Source organism: Varroa destructor, unplaced genomic scaffold, assembly GCF_002443255.2.
Source record: "Varroa destructor unplaced genomic scaffold, Vdes_3.0 BEIS01000005.1, whole genome shotgun sequence".
NCBI lineage: Eukaryota > Metazoa > Arthropoda > Arachnida > Mesostigmata > Varroidae > Varroa > Varroa destructor.
This window is the reverse complement of record NW_019211458.1, coordinates 21790142-21818075: the sequence shown is the minus strand read 5'-3', so window position 1 is coordinate 21818075 and position 27934 is coordinate 21790142. Positions and strand designations below refer to the sequence as shown.

The following is a 27934-nucleotide window of genomic DNA, read 5'->3' as shown; positions in this document are numbered from 1 at the left end:
TATTCGATAGACCCAGATTGGGAGAGAGTGAAAAAAGGCTGCCCGGTGACATAGGGTTGCCAGACTTCCGATACTTTCGGCCGATCAGCTAGCCTCCGCGTGTGTGTGTCTCAATGTTTGTTGGTTTTGCTGCTGATTGTCCATATACTGTCTGATAGGTAGACTTAACAAAAGAGCTCAAGGGAAGTGTGAAAATCCAAGTGAAGACTGTGAAAATGCTAATTTAAGTGCGTGTTTGCTTTCCGTTATCACTTGAGTTGGATAAGGTACGCAATATTATAAGCAGATAGGGCGCTTTATAGGGCAACCGCGGTCGTATTCGAATTGGCTGAGTGGTCAGCCGTTTGTTTACGCTACCCAAATTCTTTGTCAATCGCGCAATCATGTTATACAGCACCGTTGATGTGCCTGTATTTATCTCTTGTAGATATATTACTGACTCATACACTAATACTCGAAATACTTAGTCAGTAGATAAAATTTTAATTACTTCGATAGTAAATGCCGCACTATGAATGGAAATTACAGTGCGGAGTAACAGAATTTTTTTTAGAGTGAACTGCGGCAATTCGAATGTTACTGCCCAATAAACATTTAGAATACGACTAGGAAATAACATGTGGACAAACAAAATAAATACAAAAATCCTGAACTAGTGCAGACGTTGCTGTAACTACTGTGCAACGCTCATAATAGTTGCGGTCCATTCGAACCAATTAAATTAATATGCTATATTATAACGCTGAATTTTTAGGTTGCGATACTAAAGATAGCTCAGCGTTTATTATTTTTTCATTTGATAATGACGTTGAAGGCTAGACATAAGAATAAATAACAATACATTTCTTAAAAATATGTAAATTCAGTAATGTTACATGACATAATCGTATTTGATACTAACAGTTCAAGAGATTGTTGATCGTTAACACGATTCGTATTTAACGAGAATCAACACTGGTCGACGACACGTATTTAACACTTCGAAACATATATATATATATATATATATATATACATTTTTTGTTCAATTATCTACCTAATATATGATTTTCTTGATGATCTTGTAGGGATATGTGATATGATCGAGTTTGTCGTAGAAGCATAATTTTTGTCATTATCTTAATTAAGTATTGGCTAGCTAGACATCTCATTGAATTCTTAACCATGATTCTAAGCAAATATTATCGATAAATGAGTTTTAACGCTGTTTGAGGATTGTTTACTTGAATAAGAAGTTTTGAGTTAACTTATTTTATATTTACAAGCCTCCCAATTTACCTACAATAAGGCACAGAGCAGACTTCTCAGTTTCAATACAGCAGATTTAAAAATGTTTATATAGCTTTTGTCCGTTTGTATTTTCCTTTTATTTGTACGAATAATAGTTTTCTAACTGTAAACACAATAAAAATGGAGAGCAGACTAGCAGGTTGTGTTAGCGCTTTATTATTATTGCAGCTTGAAGAACACGCACAGACAACCCTTAATTTATCTTTTTATTTCAAATATGTGTTTCAGAAAAGCTTGCTATGCAATTCCCAACTACCTATAGGTTTTAGCATTTTCGGTATACAAATAATTATAGTCATGAATCAATAGTAAAGTAGATGATGCAATTGAGTTATATGACTGTAAATAGTTATTTTTAGTGTTTTTTTTTACCTGCATTACCTTTCAGTATTTAGGGAGTGCGCACACTACCTAAATTAATCTGGGTACTCTGCTTAATTTAAACCTTTAATATTTTAGTGCTGCCTAAGCTAAGGTAGAGGTTGTTTAAATTCAGCCAATAGTTAATTGTTTAATGATCTTATCTTTTAGTTCATCTCTTGTAATAACTGAGATGCATGTATCATCAGCAAATCGCACAATTCCAATACCTGTCCAAAACTCGTGAAGGTTATTTATATATTGAGGAAAATAAGTTTTCAGGCGAATCCTGCGGGATTTCGTATTCATCATTTTGACAGGAACTGATCTCGCTAGAATCTTTTGCAATTTGTTCTTTGCCTGTAATAGTTACGACTGAATTATAATATTGGCCGAAAAGCAGTAGTTTGTTGATCAGTTGCCTTCTGGTAACACAGTCGAATGCGATCCTTATATCTACAGAGTCAGAGCTGTTTTTCTTTTGTTTCTTGTTGCTTGACCAAATAAATACTTGACCGCTATGATTGCGTGTTTTCATTTGAATCCATATTGCTTTATGTTAGTCGTCTTGTTTTTCTCTAGAAATGAAGTTAGCAGAAAATTTTAAGTTTTCTCCAGTAGTTTGCTAAATATAGGTGGCGTCCTATTTGGCCAAAAGCTGGCAAAAATTAGATCTCCACCTTCATGAATAGAGGTAATTATACGTTTCTTCTAAATGTCTTGGGGTTAAATTCGATTCAGAGTTTATATAGGTGTTATCTGTGCTAAAACGTTGTACAATATTTTCGAAGGCATTAACAAAACAGTTGAGTCGAATTTTCATTTCATTAATAGTTAAGAACTTCCAATTTGAATGTTATTAATTTTCATTTACATTTTTTGCTCATTATGGAATACCTAAAATTGCTTTTTTAAATCGTCCCCACATGCTAGAAGACGATATTTTTTTTTTCTTGAAGATCTCATTAACTATTGCAATATATTCCTACAGTGGATGCAGCATTGATAAGCGGTGCGTACGTAATTAAAGTGTATACCTAAGCATTTTAGTTCTTATCAGGTAGATTTACTTTGTAAATATATGCTATGTGTAGAATCCTTTGAATTATATTGGTTGAAATAATAGTCACTTCGTTCATATTGCCACTTTCGATCCATTGCGATCATCTCTAGTCGATTTTTTCTTTGGCTTCAATTTCAGCTTTTAACTTTCAGGTATCTCTGAGCTTCTAAGAGTGTGATAACCACCTCATGGCCTGGTGTTTCTTTTACCATATGTAAATCTTTTACCATAACTTTCAGATTTTTAATAAAATTTAATTTGTGAAAAATGTTATCAATTAGCGTACCATTTTCTAGTGGTTCTGTTCAAACCTTTTGTATTCGGGCCACCATTGTATTGTCATATTCACTGATGTTTCTATTGTTTCTAGTATATTCATTTGAATATGTACCATAAACAACTTATCAAAAGCAGCAATCTAGGGCTCCACACATATTCATCAACCTTTTGGTGAAAAGATTAGAACATTTAGGACTTTCCTGGCTCGGAGACCTATAAATAAAATTTATTTTTCGTAGCCTATCAGAATTTAGTTTGACTGATGCTCTTAACAATTCGTGATTTTTTCATTTTTCTATTTGTAAGTTTATTTTATGTGTATTACCTTTTACATATGAAGCTGTTCTACCAGCTCTGTCCTTCGTTCAAAAGTGAAGAAACGGTAAGCTTTCATTGAATGTCCTTTTTTGCAAATCTCATGGAAACAGATTATGTGAAAGTTACTACCATAGCTTGAGAGTTCCTTTTTTCTTATCGCACTGTTCAGACTTCTCGTATTTATCGTACATAACTAATATCAGGTTTATGGCTCTGTTGAACTTGAATAAGACAAATATCCCATGTATTATATAGAATTTTGTCTCTATTATAATAAAAAAAAAAAATGTAAAAACCATTAATATAGGTTTTTAGCACGATATATGTCTACAAGGCGAGAGTCTATGAATTCGTGGGACTGAAAAAAATTGCGACGGATGTTGTTGATCTGCACCGATGGTTCGTCTAGTAAAATAAATATTATTAATAATAAAAGTACAAATAAACTAATATGCCTTTTACGCGTAAGGTATGTGTATATGTTTTAGAATTACTGGATATTAATATCGGAATACAAGTTAGCTGCTGCAAGCTGTTTAATAGCTGAATGATAAAAAAAAAGGCGGATGTACTTATCTCTTTGCCTGATGCATAGGATTTAATCACAGAACAACTGACCGACAGCGTTTTTGCTATGGGTTTTCTTCATTCATAGATGAAGATTGAATGCGTGGAATCCCTTGCACCTGCAGAAGTTCCAGATATACCTGTTGGGACTCCCGTGGCGTCAGCGAGCGTTCCTAAACATGGCCGCGGCAATGCTCATTCTTCGCCGTACCGAAAGATCGTTGTCACGTGTGACACACGAGGCGCCGTGGATCCGAATCTCGTGCGGGTCGCTGTTAGTTCGTTCGTCAAAAAAAAGGTATTACAATATTCTAACTGTAAAAATAAGTTACTATTCAGTAGCCTATTTTGCATTGTTTGAGGGAAAGCACATTAATACATTAATATATCCAGTAGCAATCCGCTGAACTACTTGATACTCTGCAGGCAGACGGACATGTTTACGGTCATGACGGATGTTTCATACGATAACGTAATCCACTATCGTCAGGATGTTTAATATCAAATGATATCGTTTTTCTTCGCCGTTGACAGGTGAACTGCTTGGTCAAAGAAGACTGCATTGTTCGTCTGCACTGGAATGGAACCGACGTTAATAGTCTATTTCTTCGTGGCATCGAACCACTCACGCCTCAGCAGACATTGGAATTGAGAGGCGCTGCCAGCTATCAGATCGATGCTTTACACAATCGGGGATTCCCCGCCGGTCCATCGGCTACTGCTCCCGGTGTACTACAACAAGCGAATGGACCCACCACCTTGGCAATTACGATAGCCAGTTCAGTTCTTAATGTCAGATCGACGGCTCCCCGGTACACAGCGCCACGACAAATTTTTCCTCGACCTGCTCTCATTCGAAATCCGGCGCCCCAATTAATCAACATCCCAATGATATCCATGGTACCCGTTCGATCCAGTCCGGTTACGACAATATCACATGGTGTGCGTACAGCTGTAAGTGTCCCAAAAGTTATTGAAACGATTCTTCCGAGGCCACCACAACCTCAGCCAACCATTCTTCGATCACCTGCAAAACCTGTAATTGTACGAACACCCGTTCAGATGCAGGGAAGTGGTTCGAGCAGTCGTAGCTCCATAGTTTCACTTCCATCAGTGAACGTACAGGAGGCATCGATTTTGCCAGTCCCCATTAGACTTCGCCCGGCTATACCGCCAACTACCCCGGTGGTAACGCCAGTGACAGCATCTCGGTTTGCCCTTCATCCGGCAAAACCCGCACCCCCACCGAGACCTTCTGCCCCATCTCCAGTCATGGTTCGCTTTAATGGACGCGTTCAGGCCGCGCAGCCGGGTCAGCTAATCCGTCGAACAAATGGCCAGATTGTTCGGGTGATGCCAAACGGATCGCTTGAAGAGGTGGAGATGCCAGTAACGATACCGAAAAAGGTATCTATTAAAAGTAGCCGCGAGAAGCCTATCTCGCTTGATACAGATAGCGAGGATGAGCCATCGTCACCAGCAAAGTCATCGACACAAAAATCGGACACACCCTTAAGGGATTGCAAGCAGGAATCATCATCGTTACCAGCGACAGGATCAGCATCGGGCGTGCTGGTGACGGCTAGCGTAAAACGTCGTGGTAAAAAACGAACCGGTAAACTACAAGTTGTCGATCTTGATGATTCAACTAGTGGAACTGAGACGGACTCGACCGACAGCTGCGAGTTTATTGGAGTTGATGAAGTTGTAAAGCCCGGCTTTGAGCGAAGATCCCAAAGAATCGCTGCAACAAAGAGCAAGGCGAAAGTTGATAAAGAAAGTAATCAATTAGCGTCTATTAGGTTGAATGATTCAGTGAAGAAGGCGGATAGTGCCGGGTTGACAACGGAGTCTGACCTCAGTGACAACAACGCTGAGTCATTACCGCCATCGAAACGGAAAACCGCCGAGGTTGAGGACAGTGAAATGCTCCAATACGAGTTTTTCATGGGATCTGATGGAGTGGTTGAGCGAGTGCCGTTCATTAAAGACCTTTCACTATTACAGCCAGATTTCAATATGACTGTTGGCGATAAAGAATTTTCGAAAGAAATGATAGAAGACATGGTAGAGAAGGTTAGCATAGTAAGATAACGGTTGGTTATTGTTAATGTACCGTTTCTAAAATCAGTTTTATAACGCTATGATTAAAAACAAACGTGTCTGAGCTAACATAAGGAAAACTATAGCGACTATTTTTTTTTCTTATTAACGCTTTTAGGGAGTTCAGCATAGCCTTCTCTATGCTCCGCCGGAGAACTGCCGATTAATATTTCGAGATGCGGACGAATTGGACTTCATGGACACGGTAAGTCGGTTGGAAAATAACATTTACTATTGTGCTGATAAGAATACATTTATTGCTCATTAATATTCTATGTAACTTCGCGAAGTGGGCAGGTTTTGTTGAATTTTTCCTAACGAATGATTGCTATTCTCTCTGTGAAATTATGCAATTTTTATGATGAATCTAGAGAAGAACTGGTCGTGTTGCTTTACAAGTGTCTAACATTCGACTTATGTATGCCAGCGTGTATAGGTTTAACTTTGTGTTCTTTTTTATTATAGGTCATCGTCCAGGACGATGGTGAGGTAAAACTTGATCCCGAATTATACCAGTGCTATATGCAGATCGTATATAAGGAGTTGTTAGCAGACCATCGACTCTTCAAGGCCGAACAATTAAGGAAACAGCAGTTTTTTAAATCAGGTTCGTGTGCTTCATCTATTTAAATCTGTATCTATCTGGATAATTTAGCAAGATCAAGAACTTGTTAATAGAACCTCAATTTTCTTGCGTAGACTGTGTCAACCCAACGCCCTATGATATATCTCTTAATATGTTAACGGAATGGTAAAGAAATCTGCAGCCATTTTTAAGGCAAGCAAAAATATTTACAAAAATTTAGAGTTAATGAAATCGTTGCTATTACAAAGATGAACACCATTTGTTTTGGTCTAATTTGAAATTTGAAGTTAAATAGTAATGCTTCAGAGAAAACAAAAGGACGAACGTATTGCAGCTACTTTGAAAGTAAGAGCATCAGTTACTCTACACAAAGTTATACCGATGTATTTATTTAAATGGATCCTTTCACATTGTGAGCTTCTTATCGTTTCTAAATGTTTTCTTTTTTGAAAATCTATATTGCTTCTATATATCTATAACGCTTACATGTTTAATACTTGAATCTGGGTCTCATCAAATTTCGTCTAGGGTCAGGCTAAATTTATTTAGAAAAGACATGCTGTTTGAGGGTACCCAATTACCTTTGTTTATCTATTAAGATAATTGTTCTTATCACGTTACGTCTTCCACAAAGATCTAATCATTACGCAGTTGATAAAACGAATGGCTAAATTTCCTTCTTTCGTAAACAGTTCTTGTAATCATTAGTGGTAACTCGTTGTAGGGCCCAATATTACAGATAGTTTTACTTTGCAATTGAGGAATAATTTACTTAGGTATTTATTGCACATTTGGACCTATTCCATGCAATTATTTCTAGTTTGATACACGCACTATAACGTCGGCTCCTGATGATGTACTTTTAAGGTTCAAAACGGACTAGAAATATCGGCTAGCTTTCTTTTATTGTATTCGGCCCACTACATGCTACAAACTCGGTGTTTACTGATTCGTTTCCAGGACGGTTAGACATGCCGGATAGCTCAGCTGGCCTGGACAATGTGAAATCCGTTGCACAGTCTGTGGCCAAACCTCTCGTGCAGGCGCCAGTAGCTACGACGTCACCAACGAAACAAACAGCATGTGTTTCGCAGAACCGCGCGCCAGCTGCGTTAGAGCCGTACGGAGTCGCGCCTAGCTCAGGAACCCAGAAAAAACGCGGCCGCTCATTGAAACGACCTTCATCACCTCTCAGCCGACCAGTACCAAAAGTTAAAGCGCTGCCGTTAAACAAAGGAGTTCCGCCAATAAAGGCAGTTTCATCAAGTAAGGTAGCCCCGCCTACATACACTCAGGCATCAGATCCCGAGCGGCCCTATTCAGTTCACTATCTAGCGTCTAATGGTAGTGTAAAAGTCGTTAAAACTAGAGAAGAGGTTCGAACGCGGCAGTGTTACGTCATCATGGACAAAATCAGCGACTATCAACTTGCTGAACAAATTGCTCAGGACAGCGAGGGCAGATTGAAGCTGCGTCAAGAGGATGGAACAAATCTCCCGCTGCATAAGCTATTTGCGGCACAATTTAAAGAACAGCTGTACTACGACCACGAGCGTGGTCAAGTGGATCCAGAACGGAAGCGGGGTTTTAAATGGGACTGTGTGCTGCGACCAATCTTTGATCGCAATCGGGGCGTCCGACATCCTGTTCGTATGTATAGCTATCGGCACCGTCCACAGGCCGAAAACGCTGCGTTGTTATCATCATCAGAGTCAATATCTGCGCCTGTGAACACAACCTCAAGTAAAAATACGACCTTTGAAGGCTCATCGGATCGCTCTGCTTCAACAGCAACGAAAGCTGCAGCAAGTTTGGTAGATGTTTCTACTTCTACATCCATTCTTGTTGGGACGCCTATATCTATTGTAGGTGCTACTACGGTTGCAGCTGTAGGCAGCCTTTCGACTGCAGCTTGCGGCGAGTCGCCAAACGAATTAACGGCGACCACGACGGCGAAATTCAACATTCGGCCGTTAACAATCGAAACACGAAAGAAAGAGATTGTTTTCGGGGACATTGAGGATGACTACGTTGATGTCGACGTGGTGGCTAAACCCCCAGTCGAGGAAGATGACAGCTGGGAGGCTGGCACTTCAGATGAGGATTGGGATATCCAGGATACAAGGATAACACGAAGTCGAAAGCGACGGGTTAAAGCGAATGCGAACCATTCATCTGCCGAATATTCACGAGTGCTCGTACATGTTCCGGGGAAAAATAATGCAAAGCATCGATTTTTTCAGCCGGCGACGAATATCGCACCGTTACATGAACCTTCATTGTGATATAAACATCTCTGTCATGGAAAAGGCTTTTAGAAAATAAGATACAAAGTGTAGGGACATTTTGATGACGATGATGCAACTGTGGATGCTAATAGAATACACATGGCCAACGACGGAAGGCAAAAATGTGTCTGTAATTATGTTGAGTGTCAATGCAATGAAGACCTGCTTGGTTTCAAAAATGACCATAACTATATCTGGTACAGACGCGGAGAGAAAAGAGTAGAGAGGCCCTTCCTGGACTAATTGACTGAAATTATCGAAATGAATCGTAAAGCGATTTATTAGATGATCACGTGTAGATTGTTGCTGGCTTTATCACATGCTTGCATGTTCGTTCACTTTTTTTGTCTTTGTTCTGTGAAACTGCAACAAAAGAAATGACCGATGTTACCAATGTCACTATGTATATTATTCCCCGCTTGTACATTACATCGAGTGACCCGAGTGAAAAACGTGTATGCCTGTCACGTAAATACTGTATATATATATACAAGTATATAGGGCAATAACTTGATATAGGGAAGAAGCTTGGTGCCGATGCTGTCGGGTGCTCATGAACACCAAAAAAGATGCATCATGGAGTGAATGTGGTGAGTCCGGCTTCCTTGTTTAGTCATAGAAAACCTATACGCATAAGACTGTGCTATACATCTAGGAATATGCATTACCTCAAGTTTTCTCTTAAAATGATAAATATAATATAATATACCACAATCACCCTCGTTTGAAAAGTTGGCTGTGTATTAAATCCAAAATGCAGTACATACGTAAACGAAAGCGGAATAATGAAATATAATTAATAAAACAATATAAAGGAGGATCTATAAGGAAGGAACTATTTTCTGTTAGTTGAAAATTAGTTTTAGAGGGGTAAAAATGTGGCGACAATAACCAGGTTACCTAACTCGTAGTTATACAGGTAGACAGGCAAAAATACATATTGGATACCACTTATATTAGATATATATTTGACTATATAATATTTCGTTATTTTTGGTCATGTCTGTGTAGTCTTTTTGGGTTAACAAATTAATGCGGCTTCTGAAAGAAATCGTAAAGGCCCAAATCGGCTTCTCGAATTGTCTGTTCGTTCTTTTGCTAGTATCCTGAAGCCAATGGACCACTATGATTAAGAGCAACAGCGCTATAGTTTAAGTACCAATTGTAATAAATAGGACTGAAAACAATGAAAAAGTAAAAATGCATTTGGTATATGACCGCCAATTTTCAAAAAATGGTTGCCAACACATATGAAAAGGTAATGGCATTGCTAGAACGATAGAAGTATAATAGCTAAGTAATGACAGTTGCTGTGTTGTTTAGTTCGATGAGTTAATTAGTTAAGTTATTATCCATTAGTTTGTCCAGAGATATTTAGCAAGTGAAACAATTTCAACTTCCGAACTACGCACCATTAGCAGGAAAAATTTTTAAATATTTGTATCAAGACATTGGCTGAGTACGACTTTAAGTTAATCAAATGTTGTAGAAAATGATGAATTTAGAAATTAGGAAGTAATTTAGTGTAATGCTTAGTGGGAATTTAAAAAAAAGACAAGAACTCTGGTGGAATCCGCAGAAGATTGGCGAAAATACTAGGCAACGAGGTCATCAGCGAAGTAACAGTCCGTAATTGGTGCAATTGTTTCACCAGTGAAAACTGGTGTGTTAAAAAACTACAGAAGAAGTTACTAAGCCTTTTACATAGATGAGAAAACAAGTTGCTACAATCACGGAGGTTTCTGAGAAAAACGTAGTTTGAGCAATGCGGCTAATGTGGACCTGAGACTTCTCAAAGCTCAAAACGTTCAAACAGCAATAACACAGCTGAAAAAAGGTAAACGGAGTTTAGAAGACATGGAAACATGTGGTGTACTCTGAAGACAAATGAAAAAAATAGCTCAGAGCACATGCTTGCCATAGATGAAACATGAATCCAAAGATGGCTTTGAGGAGGAGCTGAAATCGCTGCATTCTTCGAATTGATGTAATTTCGACTGGTTCCTAATGGAGGACAATAGATGGCGTGGGGTCGATTCTCTCGAACAAACCATCAATAAAGTGATCGGATATGGTAATGTGCTTCACATGTGCTCAGCTGTTAAGACGTTCTCACAACGCCACTGGTTTTACCGTGCGAAAAATAAAGGACAGTGCTTCTAACATACACTACAATATCCTTGTTCCTTTCATCTTATGTGGTTTAAGCGTTATTGAATTTTTCAACTCGCCAAATGTTTTGAGTTTCATGTTTGATACTGCCTACAAGCATTAATAAACCGTAAAATAAGGCGTGTCTATGTTTAATGGATAAATGTGTTACTATGGGAGAGAATCCAGCAGGCAATAAGCATCTTAAAATTATATGGAAGGTACACGGGCGGTAACAGTCGGGTTAACGGTTAAATTACTAACAAGCAAACATATGATCGTCAGGTAGTAACTTAAATAGCCTTTGATTTATTGCGGTATGATCACTCCACTGCTGAAGAACGACAGTTACAATGCACGCGGTCAGCCACTAATGCCGTCTCGTGATGCGAAGCTGTACGCTCTAATTTTCTTTCTCTCGATCGCACGAGTGTCTTCACTACCTCTGTAGCTGCTTTCATTGGACGCGTAGGTTTAGCTGCAACTGGTCTCTTGTACATATTATTCCCTTTTTGTTCAGTTACAATTTAGCAATTACGTTTGGTAATCAGTAAAACTCGTAGTAAATCAAATTTATTTAATTAACCGATATAGTAAAAGCAGTGTATTGTAGAAATGGCGAGAGGTGTGAGACAGTGCACACTCTAACCCATATGTCAACTCTGTCGTTAAGTACATTACCAGCGTGGCCCTTAGAGAGCCTTCGGAGCTCTCTCATGCTTGCTTTCATTCTTCCAGGCGTGCGATTTGCACCACTATCGCTCTGCAACCGTAGCAGACTAACGTTAAGCTCGTCGAAATTTTCCTTTTGACAAACCCTGTCAAAAATCGCTCTATGATATAGTGCCGGGAAGAGAAAGCGTTTGCTTGTACTCGATTAATTATGGAAAAACAGTCTGTCAATCTTGCTGCAGTGAGCATGAAGCTAACGATGTTCATTCAGTTAAAATTGAATTTAGACCTATAGTAAATATGTGCTTCGAGTGGTGATACGTGGCGCTTGATTTTGAAAAGGAATATTAAATTTATTGGTGCCTATTAAATAGCTAGGGTTATATTCAAATTGATTCTTTTTTTTTTTTCTTTTTTTATAATTACTGTACTGTGATAAACAGGCAGTCTCTGTCGATAAGTTTTGTGTTGTTGCACATCGACATCTGTTGATCGGTAAAGCCACTTTTTCATATTAACAAGTGGTAACAATGTAACATGTCAGAATGTAAAGTCTTTGGTGTAGCCGAGACTATCACGCATTCTACAAAGATTAGATGACGACCCTCCTCTATGACTTTAATTCATTATCAATTAATGTTTCAATAAGCTTATATAACAATATTAAGTACGGGATCAAAGTCCGCCAATCCGCGCCAAATGCTTGTTATTGTGCTAGTGAGATAAATTCTGTGTGAGCTACATTATAATTCAATATAAGTAGTAGGGTCGTTGAGAAAAGCAGAAGCTAGAGCCCTCAATGTACTTCTAGAAATTTACGTTGAGCGTTCCGTGATCAGACAGGTAATACTCGTACTCTATAGTAGGTCATCACGTTAAATGCGGCTTTAGTCGCTTTAGTAGGTATTGGAATAAACCCTAATCACAACCATTATGTCACTACAACTTTTCATGACCGCAAATTGATATAGAAACAGATTGCACTGCTCACGAAGCCACTGAATGAGTGGATAGGGCAAACGTGTGTGTCTCATGCGTTGATACACTAGAATTCGATTATAACACAAATGGCAAATTTTCTCTGTTCGCAGATGAAGACTTTGTGCAATCTTTTCTACCGGTAGAGAATGCAACAGATGCACCTGTTGAAAATCGTGTGGGTGTGCAGGTGCCTCTGAACAGAGCCACGGCCGCGCTCAGCTATGGACACATCGAAAGTCTTGATCGCTTGCGACGCACCGAGTTCCGGATAATCAGGTACAGTGCAGGCTGTCGCTATTTCATTTCTCCTAAGAAAAGTATCGAAATTTTCTAGGTGTAAAAATTGATGACTGATTTCGAGCCAATCTTACATCCCACTGCCTTGCATGCTATGAACAAATATTTTAAAGCATAAATAAATTTAATACTCATATTTAGCCGATGCTTTTCGAAGTTCTTGGCAGTAAAAATAGATTACTGCAAAAAAAGGATATACTCTAAGGATATACACTAAGCGTACAAAGGTTGAGAAGTGTAAAAATTATAGGTTCATGCACCTCGGTATCGACTCTACTGCGTCGCTTAACGCCTTCGATATGCCAGTCCAAAGAAGTATAAAAACACCAACGGAGCCTATTTAACCGAAAAATTCGCAGGTGCGCTCACTCTACACGACTCTTGAATTATTTGATGTAAAAATCACACCAGTTGGAACGCAGGGTTTTATATAGTAACACTAAATTAAGTAAGTGTAGCTTCTTTTAAGCAGTTACTAAACTTACTTAGAAGTTACAAGGCCAACACAGTTACTTCAGCCCAGCAGCAAATAGCGGTTTTATACAGACAAGCTGGCTCCTGGCTGAGACGCGGAAGCCTGAAGCACTCAATGCAAACTGGCCTCAACCTCGCCTGATCGACTTTATGGAAGGTGTTCTCATGTTAATAGCAGCCTCATACCACGCGCGAGCTGCAGCTTTCAAGTCAAAAAAAAAAAACTCAACGCCATTTTTGAGGAAAGCTTAAGTAGGTCTTGAATCACTGTGATGACTAGCTGAGACTTCCGTATCTGCTGGATAATGTACTGTCTAAACCTTTTGTTTTTTTGGTGTTTGTTATATCCAATGAGTAAAAAAGTAGCATATTAGATTACCATGCATATGAGCCTCGGAGAATTTCTTGTGGCAACTAAAGTAATTAATGCTTGTTAAAGGTCGTCTTGTAGTGTTTAGGATGAGATCGTCAGCATACAGAAAGAAATGTGTTAACGGGTTTCACCCCCTGCTCTTGCTTAATAGGCCGCTAACGACTAATGAAAATGGTAGCGGACTTGTCGTCTTAGGCGCGTTACGAGAATATTCGGAGTATCTGCTTCGCAGAAGATCGCAATGAGATACTAGTTTTCTGGCGGCTAGGTATGCTCGACTGAGGGTTCTGCAGGAATTTTCAAACACACGGCTTCTCATGAAGTTCTCGGTATGTATTAGAATCATCTTAACCATTGAAACTTAAGCATCTACATCGATATCGTCGGGATTCGGGAAGAGTTTAATTGAAAACGAAAGAAGTCGAGAGGTCGTCGATGAAATTTAGGGGCGTTGGCGGTTTTTAGTTTCAACGGTAGTCCTATAGGACTAAGCCATCTGAACTTGCCACCTGAGAAGTCTGTCTGCTTAGAAATTCAGTTCTACCCACTAATGATGAAAAAGATCAATGACGGGGATGTCCATGATGATTCTCAAACGTCGAGCACCGTTTACAATTGCACAGGCAAGGCCGCAAAAGGTCGAGAGTAAAGTGAACGCCCTCGGATTATCTAATTGGTAGAGTGGGGCATTAAAGTCACCAACCACTAAGACGTGGAAGTAATTAAAAACCTTTCCGACCATCAATAACGTGTCCTCTACGAGGACGCATATAGCAAGCAACAGAGTTAAAATAGAGAACTGTTAGTATAGCTGAAACATCTTCAAGAAAAAGAGGTTTCGCCTGCTCCAATTTCTGTCTGTAAAACACGCAGCTTACTGCCACTGCCAAGACTTAGATTGCTAGCTTATTGAGTTGGGGAATGTAGTTCATTGAATGCATATAGGCGTCGAGATTTTCCGAAGAATTAGCACACCGATTTTAGCGAAAGCAACCTGTAGCAAAAGCAAAAGATTTAAGGTATCTTCACAATTTCACCGTAAAACGTTTATTGCGTTCTGCTGCGATCATGGTACCGCTCACTGCAGTTGATTTAGCCACCGTGGGTCTCCATGTTGTGTTGTCTCATTTTAAGGCTTCTAGTACTCAAACTGTAAGTTTATGACGAATTTCATTCCGGAAGTACTTTTCTCCGTTTTTATCCTCCTATTTGTACCAAGGGTATCTCCTTCTTTTGGAAGTTTTAAGCCGTTATGGAGATCGTGGTTGTTACCTTGATGTATCTGTTGTCGGATTTTGCGATTAGCGCACGCAGCATTGCCAAAGCCTTGAGTCGCATGCCGCAAATGATTGTGCGAGTCGTAGGTTATCTATCGGCTGCTTTCGGGCGGCAATTTTTGTTATTGAACATTGCCGTCGCTCTTGAACTTAATACCCAAGAAACTTTATACGTGTTAAGCAACCGTTGAGGCAATTTTTTACACGATCTCATCGGTGTATTCTGACAAAGCTTCAATAAGCAAATTACATTGCACAAGAGTAAGCTCCGAGAACTTAAATCCATCTCGTCTCAAAAGTTCTTTGTCTCCGTTTTCCCCCAGCATTACGAGTGTTGAACTGAAAAAAATAGACGGTCAGTTTCGCGCTGAATTAGAAAATGCTTTGCATAAGAACGTTTTGCCTAAGGTTAAGACACTTGCTGGAGCCGGGCAAAAGTGTATTCTGAAAGCGCCCTTGATGGTACATCGTCGAGGAGGAGACTAATTGTCCATCTTCCCGGGCTCTGGGTTTGGTCCTATTTCGCGAGCTTGTCGAATACCGCTGCTTGACCAGCAGCATTTTCGTTCAAAAGAAATATCTTTCTTGCTACTCCAGCCTGTTCATTATAAGTCTCAAAAGCTTCGTTTTCCTTAAATTTTTTCATTCTATGATTCAGAACAAAGATCCAAGAACCGTCAAAGAGTCCGTGCCGAGGACCCCGCGGAAACAGCAGCTCCAACTGGTAGCGTTTTTCCAGTCTCGAAAATGATTACCTAAAGAAACCCCGATGAGCGCCATTACGGCTGTTATTAGACTTTCAGATATATTTCAAACATTTATTATTTTTTTCTTGCTTGGATGTAAACGATGTTTTTCGGCATCAGTTTTTATTACGAATGAATGTAGATGTTGAAGATGATTATTTTGGAGAAGGAGACAGAACTAATTAGACAAATTCAGAGTACTAACCGTTGACTTCAAATTTACCATGTCATCAAATTTATAGGTTCTAATAAACTAATGAATACTTAATTTAAAGGTCTAAAATATATAACAGTCAGCAGACCCATTTAGTTACTTAGAGAACAGTTTAAATGTGAGTTCAATCTTCCTAATAAATAAGAATGACGAGATGATGCTTCTTTTAAATATTTATGCATAACTTAAAGGCCGAACAAAGCTCATCATGACAAATTGCCATATTCTCGTACGCGGCATGTTGAGTTTATGTTGCATTCTTATCTGTTTTATAATAGCGTCTTCTACATCTTTTAGCCCTATCTCTTATCACCGACACTTCTATACTGCTATATTACGATGGGATAGGTAAATAAACGCCACGCCTTAACCACTTTTGGTGACTGCGTACAGTAAGCGGTCCTATATGTACGCGATAGCGACGACCAGGCCTTCGGAGGTTTAGCCTGGGAACATCACAGTTGTTGTCAAATTCGACCGTGTGGATTGCTGAGCAGCAGGAACGATATGTAAAAGGTTAAAATAGAAATTTAAAATTCTTGTTGTCATCGATAGGGTTATCGGTCCAGGAATGAACTGCCTAGCGTCCTATTTTTGTACGGCCGTGACCTGACAACGACCGTTGCTAACGGCAACTCATATACATACCAGCATCGATGATGAGCCATCAGAATAAGTGGTTCACTCGTTTGTGGACAGATGTAAGCGGCAGAGACAAGAACCTATAAGCTACAAGCCAAACCTGAGAGCAAGCCTAACAAAGAGGAGTTATAAAATAGACACTCGGCTGAGCCAGTTGTTACATCGAGGTAGCGGGAAAAAGAATGCTTACGGTGAATAGGCTAAAAGTGTACGCATTGGCGACAGAAGCGGTAAAAGGTCGCGTTAAATAGGCATAGGGGTCGACTTGAGAGCACGAGGAGTTGCCCGGACACCCCAGATGTGAGACGCCACGCCGACCATTGTACTACTGCTAGTGTATAGGTGTGCTGACCTATCAGGCTCTGAGGAAGTGGTGAGCGGTTCTACAAGTGGAGTATTCTAGTTGGGGGCCATGGGAGGGGCCAATGTGAAGAAACAGACTGGTTATTTGAGGGCAGAATGAATGCATAACTATGGAGTTGACAATAGCCATATGGAAGCCACGCTCAGCAAGCATAGTGTACAGAGATAAGCGTTCAGCAACAGAGAACTCGTTCTGACTAGATCGGGCACCTTCGTATAAGTTGTGGAGAAGTTTTCACATACGACTAGGGCAGTCTAGCCTAAACCACAGAGCCCCTTTTAAAGGCAATGCCTAGCAATAAAGTGTGTAAGCAGGCCTCATTCGCAGACATTTTGCGCGTCACCATATTAACTACATAGCATAACGACTGCCTGAACTTCCGTTGGCAGCAGGGCCGTGACGCAAATATTGGCTGTGGCACAATCAAAGATCGCATTATACTAGCTGTTTGTATGAAAAAGATGTTAAACATCGACAGCCGTGGTTACATGCGAGTCAAAATTCACAGTACGTTAAGGCATTGCGGCGCGTGCTATCTTCATCATAACTATGAGCTAATAGTCTCGTAGCGCTTCGAACTTATCAAAACGGCTGGCTTCTGAGCATTTCTTCTAAACTCAACTCTGCTTAATCAGTTGAAATGTCAATATCAACAAACTGGAGCATTGGCAAAAAAAACGTGTAGATTATACATACAGATGTATCGAGCCACACTGTGGCATACATACGACGCGTTCGCGTTGTACAGGTAATTTGATTGTCCTATGTTGGCCTGCTCAGTACATATATATCTTTGGGCGTACTCTATTTGAAATAGGCCAAGAGTCACACAGGTGATTTGCTTAATAATTTTTTTGCGTCTCGCATGACGGCTTCCGTGAGAATCAGGTAGTCATTTTTGGCTTTTCTACTATCCGCGTCGACAGATTGTAATGCGATTGTGTTCCCGAACTGTTTGCGTGTGCGCAACATAGATACATTGACAGTTACGAAAGGTAGTAGTCAAAATATGCTATGACGCGCTTCATACAAAGTAAAATAATGTATTTAACAGCCAGTTAGAAGGATGTTTACTGACGTAAAGGGATCAAACACATTACGCTGATAGATTTTGGAAGTCAGTTTAAAAAATCCCCTATTTGACATTTAGCCATCTCTAATCACCTAAAATCTATCTAAAAAAATAACTAAAAAGTTAGGTCTTCAATGCGACAAAAGAATCAGACGCTTGTAATACATTGAAAGTTCGTTTTGCTGCATTCATTTCACTGCGTTCTGTTCTGTGTTTGTCAAAAGTATTTAAGGAATCTCCGCCATTAGCGGGACCAGCACAAGTTTATAAACTCATGAACTTTAGGTTAGAAGAAACAGGAAGTGGCCTGGAATCGTATCTCCAGTCGTAAACGGAAGGCCTTTCTATAGGGCCTGATGCTGAACAAAGCCTCAAAATTTATAACGTCGCCAGGTTGAATACCTCACCTTGGCTTAGCTCCGATTGCCAGATAACCTCAATATAGATTATATGCCCACGAGATTCCACGTTGAGGGTTTTCGACCAGGAACATCGCCATATGAGTATCCGCAGTGAATGTTCGTTACAAAGTTAGTATATCATGTTGTCACAAAGTCATCAGCTCGGATTTTAGGAGGGTTTTTATGTCTACTTTAGGTATAAAAGAAAAATAAGATGGGGGATGAAGCGGAGGGACTGATGGCCTCTAGAGACTTTTGGTCATCTACGGTAGGAATTTCTTCGGTTTGTTTTGCTGACATGATCTCTCGCGAGGTAGACGGCCCACAATGCGAAGCTTTTCAGATATACTGTTTAATTCTGCCTTTCATATTGACAAGCGAATTAGTGAGTACGGCGAACTATCTAATGGTTAAAGGTCACCACAAAATAATTTTCGGCTACAGAAAAAAAAACTAAAATTTTAAGTAAGTCTTCATTGAATGTTTTTTTACAAGTACGCACTGTGGCAAAACTCTTCACAGATTAAAGTCAGTATGCATACCATGTAAACCTAAATGCACAGATTACTACACCACGAATATTTATCCATCCTATATGATAGCCTTGTTGATCCTATTACAAGTTCATACGTGACGTTGTTACCTTGAAATTGAAACGAGTAACTTGACGTAACTAGCGAAAAAGGTGTTCTCTGGAACTAGCTAAATTACACCGATCAATATCCACAGAAATACTATAAGTGGTTAGAGTAGCTACGAATCTTATGATATATAGAAGGAGAAATTCTGAACGAAGCCAATAGAGAAGTGCAGAAACACACGTGCACTCACTAAGTTGCACGAACAAGAATATACAATAGAAATCTCTGCCCTTACGCCTACTAGGTCTCTCACGCGAGTTCTACTTGTAGCATCGATTTTGTCGAAGGTAGCCATTCGAGTACTTGGCGCGTGATGCTTGAGCACGTTAAGGTTCTGTTATGCATTCCCTTTACTATCGAACAGGTAAAATTGGTTCACTGCTCGATCAAATCATGTAAGCTAGTCAAGCAGACTAGCCGTCTAGTGACATACTGTCAACGTAACTGGTCACTCCGGGGTTGAAATAGAGGCCGTATCCGAAAGAAGGATGAAGAGCAGTTGAAAAGCAGCGGAGCGATGATAGCGACTTAAGCAGGCTTACGTATTCGGCTAGATACAAAGGCAACTACAGTAGAAATTTTGTCCCGTTTCAGCTCAAATCTGCTGAATCCAGCCAATCCGAGCACTCCCGACAAACTCGACCGAACAGGGCCAGCGTCACTTGCATCGATGTAAGAGATGGAAAGGTAGGCGTCAGGAGCGGCGGAAAAAGAACGCGTCCGCTCGTGGAAACTTTTCTCTGGTAGCTTCTTCTTCATGTTCTGCATCTTTCACGTTATAACGTCAGAAATCAATAAAGCCTGCATACTGAAGTAGATTTGCGTCTAGTCCCTGCTCCCACTCTGCGTAAAGACGACTGAGTACGGGCAAATACAGGAACGTAGCAGAAGAGCACGAAAAATGCAGGCGTCGTTGCCTCTTTCGCCTTCAGCAGGTCGTAGCTAGTCCCAACTTGCCCACTTTATAGGTCGGTTGGCGCCTCACCCAAGTCTGTACACAGTTATACCAGGATACAGACATGTACGAACGAGGGTATGACGACCATGGGGGCGAAGACGGTGACTACCTAAAAAACAGCGACCAGAAGAAACTATTTCTCGGTGGAAGTACCAAAAATACGCAAAGTCTATAGCTAGCCCTTTGCTTTTCGCGGCGACGGCGATGCTGGCAATAGTGAGAATGTGAGGGCAAAATCAAAAGCGATGAAGTGACTGAGAGAGAACAGCTGCGAGACTGTAGTAGATATATATATTGGGGCTGAGGTTTCGATCGGTTGAGCATATTTTATTTTTCTCCTTTTATTCGCAGGCGAAAATAAGAAAAACAGGGGAAGTTGTTAAGATTTTAACACGAAAAGCGAGTTTCGAGGACGAGAAAGAAACTTACCGCTGAGAAATAGACGAAGCGGGAGAGACATTGGAAGTATGCCTGATGCAATCGCCATTTTAATCTATTTTTACTTTCATTTGGTATGCCGTTATTCCTGTTCAGGAATTTGTTTGGCTATGTTAAAATTGTGATGATGCGTACAAGCGGACAATGTAAGATAATTGTAATGTGACCCACGAACGCTATTACTGATAGCGTCAGAGAAAGATTTGGCAAAATGGTAGCGGAACTAAAGATGAAATGAAAGAATTCGTTGGCGCTCAGGTTGCGATGATTCGTTGTAGGGTCGGAAGTGTTGATGAGGGCAAATATAGGTATTATAGCGGAGAAAAATGCCAATTTGTAGGAATGCATCTCGCAAAAACAATAAGGACCCTCGACTAAGATACCCTATCATTCTTGAGCCTGATAGTTAGGGCGACGTAAGAACTTTCCTCATACATTTTTTTAAAATTAATTGAATTGCTTCTTTTGGCAGCCGAAAACGAGTCTACAAATATATTTGATGTCTTCTATAGAGTGCGTTTTTGACGCGGATGTTTGGTGCTTATAGTCATATAGCAACGAGCGTCTTATGCAATATTAAGAGACATTAATGCTCTCCGAGATGACGTAACTCTGACACGGCCACTGGCTTCCTTAATGGAACTATCAAAAAAAGAAAATCTTCCAAGACGTGCAACACAATAAAGAGATGGAGAGTTTAGGCTGGGTCGTTAGAGGACCATAACGAAGGATGAACAACAAAACTTCTTCTTCTTCTTCTTATAACAACAAAACTCAGCTACGAAGAATAGGTCTATTATCAACTACTAGTTGAAATAAATGGCCCTATTAGAACTAGAATAATAAAAGTAACATGTAGCCAAGTAATGTGCTTAATATCTTTCAATACGATAATATTACGTAAAAGGCCTAGCACCAACAAAGTAGAAGTTAGTCTAATAAACAAGCATAAAGTCACAAGTCCGCTAGTGTCAAATTTTACATGTTTATGAATCTGAGTGACAGGGCATTGTAAGTAACAATTTAATAATTTTTCTAGTAACGTTGTCCTGTTTCTAATAGCTTGCAAGGACAGTAGATCATGTAACTGTGTAGCTCATACGAGCGCACATGACTCTATATAGAAGTACACGTTTATGAACTATACTTGTAGAAATATATTTATCCAGACTTTATTTAAAAAATGATTCTTGTTCTGATTGACATTTAAATAGTTTTTTCAAGGAGATTGATTTAACCGATATAGTTTATTCGGACATAATTTGCTGACAAGTTCATATTAAAAAGTAAAGCCCTAGTAAGGTGAAGACTATTGAAACATGGCATGTTCAGCCGAAATAGTAAAAATGCTTCATCACGGCTGCTATAACGAATTTACTTTAGTGCTTGTGTTACGTGAATCGGTGTCCTGACTTTCACTGTAAATGATAAAATTGGCAAAAAACAGGCCAGGGGCGAATAAAAGTCACTTGAATGGTTCGAATATAATATAAATATAATAATATAGTTATCCACTATATTGCTAAAAGAGGAAGTAGTTTAAGTCTAAGAAAACAGTAGATCTTTTGATCCCCGACCTTTTGTGTCAAAACGTCTAAAGGATGGTTTCTCCTGAATTCCAATAAAAATCCAATGTTGTATATTGTATATAGTATTTTTAAACTTATACCACCATAAGTATATTATATACCATATAATAAATACTATGCGAGCTTTTCGTCGATGGGAATCGAAAGAACCTTGCAAAGTTGAAACTCAAATGGGACATTATTCTCACTGATCCGCCAAAAGCTTCTCGCCTGTGGAAAGCGAGCCTGTATTTTAAACGATAAGCAGGCGATGATGGATAACGGCTTATAAGACAAATACAGACATTCTAGCCATAGGACCGTAATCGCTATCATTTCAGTTCTTCTACTTGCTTTCACCCTTAATACGTCTCGCATTCTCATTGCTTACGTAATTAATGACCTTACTCTGTTAGGGAACTCTTATTGGTATTGTGACTGTGTGTGAGTTTGAGCAACAAAAGTAGTTCTTAAAAGGACCGTCTCTCATTGGGTTAAAGGCATTGCCCTATATGAAACTGGCTTACTAGACGAAAAAGAAGTCTGAACAGAAACCGAACTCTTATTTTTAGCAAACATTTTTCGGCTGTCCAGATCTTCGGACAAAGCGTGATTTTACAAAAAGCAAGGACAAACAATTTTGTGAGGAGATGAGTCTGCTTGACGCCAATTAGCGATATGGCGTCGTACAGTATTCACTCTCAATTCGATTTGACATCTCAAAACCTGACAAAGATTAGCGTAAACATTAAGACTAATAGTTACGTAGAGAAGATGAATGCAAAAAAGCGGGTCGGTTTTTTGCCAGCTGAAGTGCTAACAAAAAAATGCTTGCTCAACCAACTTCAACTTCAACTTGAGTATGTTCCTTGGCCATGCTCCATGCCATTAAAGGTGGGTCTTTGATGAAAATCTATAACTGCTTTCAGCAATTTCGAAATAACTGCTTAATTGATTAAAATAGCGGTGGCACATCATATTATACGTAGGTATAGCATGCAAAGTAAATATCACTTGCAATGTAAGCTAATCATATCCATCCTGCTGGCATAGCTTACACATTGAGGACCACGTGTATGGCAGCTCGAGTTCAAATCTTCGGGCAGCTAAGTCTTTTAAAGAGGACTGCTCAAAACCCAGGTTACATGATCGGAGTACGATGGTGAATACCAAGGTCCTCCCTTGTGACTCCCTGCTCCCCATTATAGATGTGTTTTGTGTGTTGGAACTGCAAGATGGCGTGGGACAGCTATGTGCCCTTTTTTGTTGACCTAATTATTCGACTGCTAACTAATGGTCAGGTTGAATAATTATGAAACGCATATTACTCGGCTTTATCCAATAAAGCTTTCGATGCATTGTTATCGTAATCGTATATATTGTTCTTTGGCCATTTGCACATCAGATTTGATCCCGCTTCTCTTGAATAAATAAGCCTTGATTATTACTTACAGCCACGTGACTATACAAGAGCCGCCTAGGCATATATCTACGTATACCTTGAATCCATAATAACAACTTAAATAACTAAGGTCGTTTCCTTTTAACTTTAAGGGCTTCCGTTTGCGCGCTCTGCGCATGTGACTGATTAATATACAAATAGGCCTCCTAGATTTGGCGCTGCTGGGTATGCAAAGAACACTTACGAAGCAGCAAGTTACGAAGCGGCTTTTTCTAAAAGCAGCCACTCTTCTATGCCAGCTTCCTACTCCAACATCTCATCTCCCTTTGCTCATAGCAGTAGGTGACGCTCATTCAACCGTTGTTTCCGTAGTTCCTTATCTCAAAGTAAATCCTACAAAGAGTGTAGTTAGCAATCGTATTCAGTCACGCAGCACGCCACTAATGGCGTCCGCGGCTGCAGCACTGTTATGAAGCTATGTCTATTTTGGAATTTGAGCGGGTCGTACCAAGCAGCCTCTTTGTAGTTCCCTCTAAAAGTCCGCCCTCTTTTCGTTTCGTCGAACCCTGTCTACAGTGAGATGAAATCTACAGCAGATAAGCCCGCCGGCAAAAGCCGAGTAAAGCCCTTTGCTTTTTCGAGCCTTCCTATATCAAGGCTTCTTCCTTTCTCTAAGCCAACAACACCTCGTTGTGTGACGACAAGCGACAAATCACATCTAAATCATTACACCAACACACGAACTTACGTTAAAACTCATTCACAAAGGTACACGAATTCAAGCGATATGTTCTATTGATGTTTGTTCCTGCGAACGCTATCGCATTCTAGGTCTGCTCAATAGGTGGCAGAAGCGTTACGAAGGAATACGAACAGGAAAGCTACAGATGATTTACACATGCCTGAACGAGAACGTCCTAGAAGAAGTCCGACAAGCATTTGGCCGACAAACATCTTCCGGATCCTTGGCCTTGTGATGTAAATGTTTAAATAAAGTAAATAGCGCAAAGGGAAGGTCGAATAGAAATCCAAAAGACGTTTTTTTCTGAGATTCCGCTTCCTACTAAGACGATATGATTCACAGACACATAGACTTAGAAAAAGAAGTTGGAAGAACAAAGCAGTAAGAAATAGCTGCAGGAGTTGGAACCGGGAATAAACAAATGCGCGAAGCACTACGGGGAAACGAGAGATTGCTGGTACTGGTAGCGAGAATGAATTTAGAACCAGTCTGGATTGCGAATTTTATCTTCTGTAGCCGCGCATGAACTGCGAGCGTTTGAACGAGCGACTTTGCCGAGGATGAGACGACAAAGATCGCAGAGAAAAAAAGGGAGAGGAAGGAGAGAGAGAAACAGAATACGGGCGTATAAAAGCGCATGGATAAAACGTACATGTGGGCGTAGCTGCCATCACCACCATAGATGGGCGCAGGGATAGTCACATGTGAATCTGATTCCAATGTGTGTGCGCTTGTGTGTAAGTGTAGATGTGTGCTTAAGTAGCGTGAAGCGCGGGTAGCAGGCAGTAGCTGGAAAGTAAGCAAGCAGCAGCTTTGCAGGGACGGAGGTCAGGTCATCAGAGAGGTAATCATTTTGTCATTAGGCGTCTGGAGGTTTACGAACATGCTCAGTAGCAGTAGCAGGGCTGAGCTGAATATCGACTTCTTTGACAGCAGCCTATAGAAGTGAAATGGAGGGAAAGCTCTGTACGCTCTCCTGAACACACTCGTTTCCCTAAAAAGTTCGATCGCTCTCTGCGTGTTTTCTCCTGTCTCTTCAGCATGACGCGTTGTCTTCCCCGCACCGTTCGTTTGGTTCGACGCTAGCTCGCTTACTCACTCACCATCACCACCTATCCGCGGTATCTCCTCACCGCGTTATCCAGCGGTGAACGCCGTACGCCTAACCAAGCCCATTGCCCACCGGATCTACGGGTGTCCTTATTTCAAGGCGAAGTCAAGAGGGCGGTCGCTGACCGTACATTCAATAAGGGTATCGTCGACTAATCGAGCAATCGCTGGCCATACAAGCTATTTATCTTTAGAGCGAAAGAGCCATTAATGCTTGTTGAACGTGTGCCCGGATCACACGTTTGGCTAAACATGGCTGGAATAATTGTGTGTTGAGATAAGCTGTCCGAGGATCTAAATAGAGGGTCCTGGTGAAGTCTGTCTGTGAGCTCTAAAAGCTCGTGCCAGTGAAAACTTACTACAGCTGGCCCGGCTGCCAAACATCTTTGTCGTTCACGAATGGGAATTCTACCAACGGATGGATTCTACATGATGAAAACGCGATTGCTGCGGTTCCACACCACAAAACCCGATAGGGTGCTGTCTGTGGCCGCCCCGTAATGCTTGTAGTTGAAGTTGACGAAAGGAGCGATTAGGCGACAATGACAGTTTTTTTTAGCGAAAGAAAACGGAAATGAGAATATGATTTACTAACGGAGTAACCCGAAACATTAATTAGAGTGGAGCGAAGTGGTGGATGGAACTTGTAACATTTCTGCTGGCGCTTTTAATAAGGTGAATATAACCTGACGTTGGAAGGGAAGAAGAGGACTTGCGTTTTAACATGATGAAGCCGTCATAGATAAAGAGCAAATATGTGCTAATATGCAATGGTGGATCTGGGTTATATAAAACAGAATCGTATCAAAGCTATTCGTATAGAATAGAAGAAAACCTAGCTAAAGATCTTGCGTTACTCATAACATGAGTTGACAAAATGCGAAGTCAATTGTTTAAATGTTTCTAAAACGTTCCGCCTTTATAGTCGGTACTCTCAGTTATCAGTATTTGCAATTATCTTCACGTAATAGACGTCGCGATAGCCCAAACCGGTTCCAGAAATCGATGTAATGCATGATACATTCATTCTACATAACTTGTTTCTAGTTTTCTCCCAGTTATTGGTACACTATTCCCTTCTGCATTAAATTTCCTACCGCAGTATCGTGCCTGCTTAATAATCATTGTCTAGAATCAAGCTGGCTTGAATGCGTGCGTCGACGTTGAAACTGCCGCTGTCTACCAATTGTATTTTATGCATTTATTGCGCCTTCACCTCTATCTGCGATCGCACATATACAGTTATGCACGTGCTAAATTTAATGAGCCGCAAAATAGCTGCTACAGGGCGGTACTGCGGTTGCGCGAAGAGCTACTTGTCAAGCGCTAGGAGTTGGACGTATAGATCGCAAACGATTCAACGTCCCTCACAGGAAAGTACAGAAGAATCGAACTCAGAATTGCCATTGTGGCTGAACGCGCGCAGGTAGATTCCACATAGCTTTGGTCGCGTCGGAGATATCCGAGGCTCAAACAGAGCCACTGGATTATGAGAATAGTTCGGGTTGGGCACCCAGTAGGATTTCCATTTGTCCTCCCTGGTGTTTTTCGAGTTTCCTCAACGCGGATCGGATTAGCAGCAGCTGATATGTGTCGAGAATATTCGAGAACGGTACGGCGACAACCGCAATGGGTTGGTCACGTCATCACTATTATCACTGGTAGTAATACAATAATCCTACTACCTGCTACAGTAGGCAGTCGCATTGGAGCTGGAACGCGATGCCATTTGAGGTGCCTAGCGTTGGGGAAGCGGAACAAAACCTCAAAACGAGGGCCAGAGTTTTACCGGAAAACCACTGTGACAGAGAACAATATGGCTGCCTGACCTGACATTATGTAGTACATTTACGTATGCCATTAAAACATTGCGTGTTTATGAACTACGGACAAACTGCGTGCGTATTTTTCTACTTCAACAACTATCATTAGCTATTATCCAGAACGAGAGAAGATATTCAGAAACAAGGATTGCGTTAAAATACGTAGAGCGTTCTATGGGTGTTTAATATAGGTTTCAGTATAAAGGCGTAGGTCCCATCTATAATGAGACGGAACTTCTACTAAGTGACTATAAACCCTATTTTTTCTAATTATGGTATTGGTTGATAATATTATCGGTTTTGAAAGAATGAGATACAAAAATCAGTTTATGTGTGTTAGAAAGGTCTGAGGAAATAAAAAAAAAATATAAAGCTTTGGAGAAAGCCCTTTTAACAAATATTAAGCCTAATTCGACATATTTGTAGTTTTGTGAAGGTTAGTTCATGGCAAAATATTGTACTCATTTTTGTGCTATTTCATTCCACACAGGGACTTCTCTAGAACGCAGTATAGATAGCAGTTAACTTGTGTATTTCACTAAAGTTTAACAATTTCGATGGCTAGATCTTTGGCTGTAAAGGACAGAGATTTATGTTAGGGATAATACGAACAATTCTGCATTGAAATATATGGTAGCTTTTGAAACCTTTTTGAGGACAAAGATATTAAAAAAATATTCGTAAACTGACTCCTTTTAAAATCATTTCAAAATCTCCATAAAATTCCATTTGAA

General features: G+C 40.2%; 2 protein-coding genes across 8 annotated transcripts in view; both read left to right on the top strand.

Annotated features, from left to right (window-relative positions):
• Nucleotides 1–74: 74 nt before the first annotated feature.
• On the top strand, nt 75–9685 carry LOC111251722 (uncharacterized). 2 transcript variants are annotated; one of them, XM_022808620.2, is made up of 7 exons: nt 75–266; nt 3333–3374; nt 3966–4175; nt 4412–5953; nt 6099–6185; nt 6446–6587; nt 7527–9685. In XM_022808620.2, exons 3-7 carry the CDS (start codon nt 3966–3968, stop codon nt 8849–8851), a joined length of 3306 nt encoding a protein of 1101 aa, XP_022664355.1. In that variant the 5' UTR covers nt 75–266; nt 3333–3374; the 3' UTR covers nt 8852–9685. The 2 variants fall into 2 exon arrangements, with proteins under 2 accessions (XP_022664355.1, XP_022664353.1); XM_022808618.2 differs by lacking the exon at nt 3333–3374.
• A 1804-nt stretch (nt 9686–11489) lies between these two features.
• Nucleotides 11490–27934, top strand: part of LOC111251737 (uncharacterized) — a 28861-nt gene continuing 12416 nt past the window's right edge. Inside the window, exons 1-3 of one of the 6 annotated variants that reach the window (XR_015328178.1) lie at nt 22299–23017; nt 24357–25111; nt 25308–26052. Coding sequence is in view for 1 of the 6 variants with exons in the window: in XM_086989882.1 (XP_086846008.1) it covers nt 22802–23017 (216 nt within the window). In the remaining 5 variants the exon portion in view is untranslated. The other 5 variants (XR_015328180.1, XR_015328181.1, XR_015328179.1 and 2 more) reach the window with 5 other exon arrangements.

Excerpts from the sequence above, each read along its gene's own strand:
- LOC111251722 (XM_022808618.2), top strand. The coding sequence starts at position 3,966 with ATGAAGATTGAATGCGTGGAATCCCTTGCACCTGCAGAAGTTCCAGAT. Across the intron at positions 5,954-6,098 it reads TAGAAGACATGGTAGAGAAG|GGAGTTCAGCATAGCCTTCT; the intron begins GTTAGCATAGTA and ends TAACGCTTTTAG. Across the intron at positions 6,186-6,445 it reads AATTGGACTTCATGGACACG|GTCATCGTCCAGGACGATGG; the intron begins GTAAGTCGGTTG and ends TTTTTATTATAG.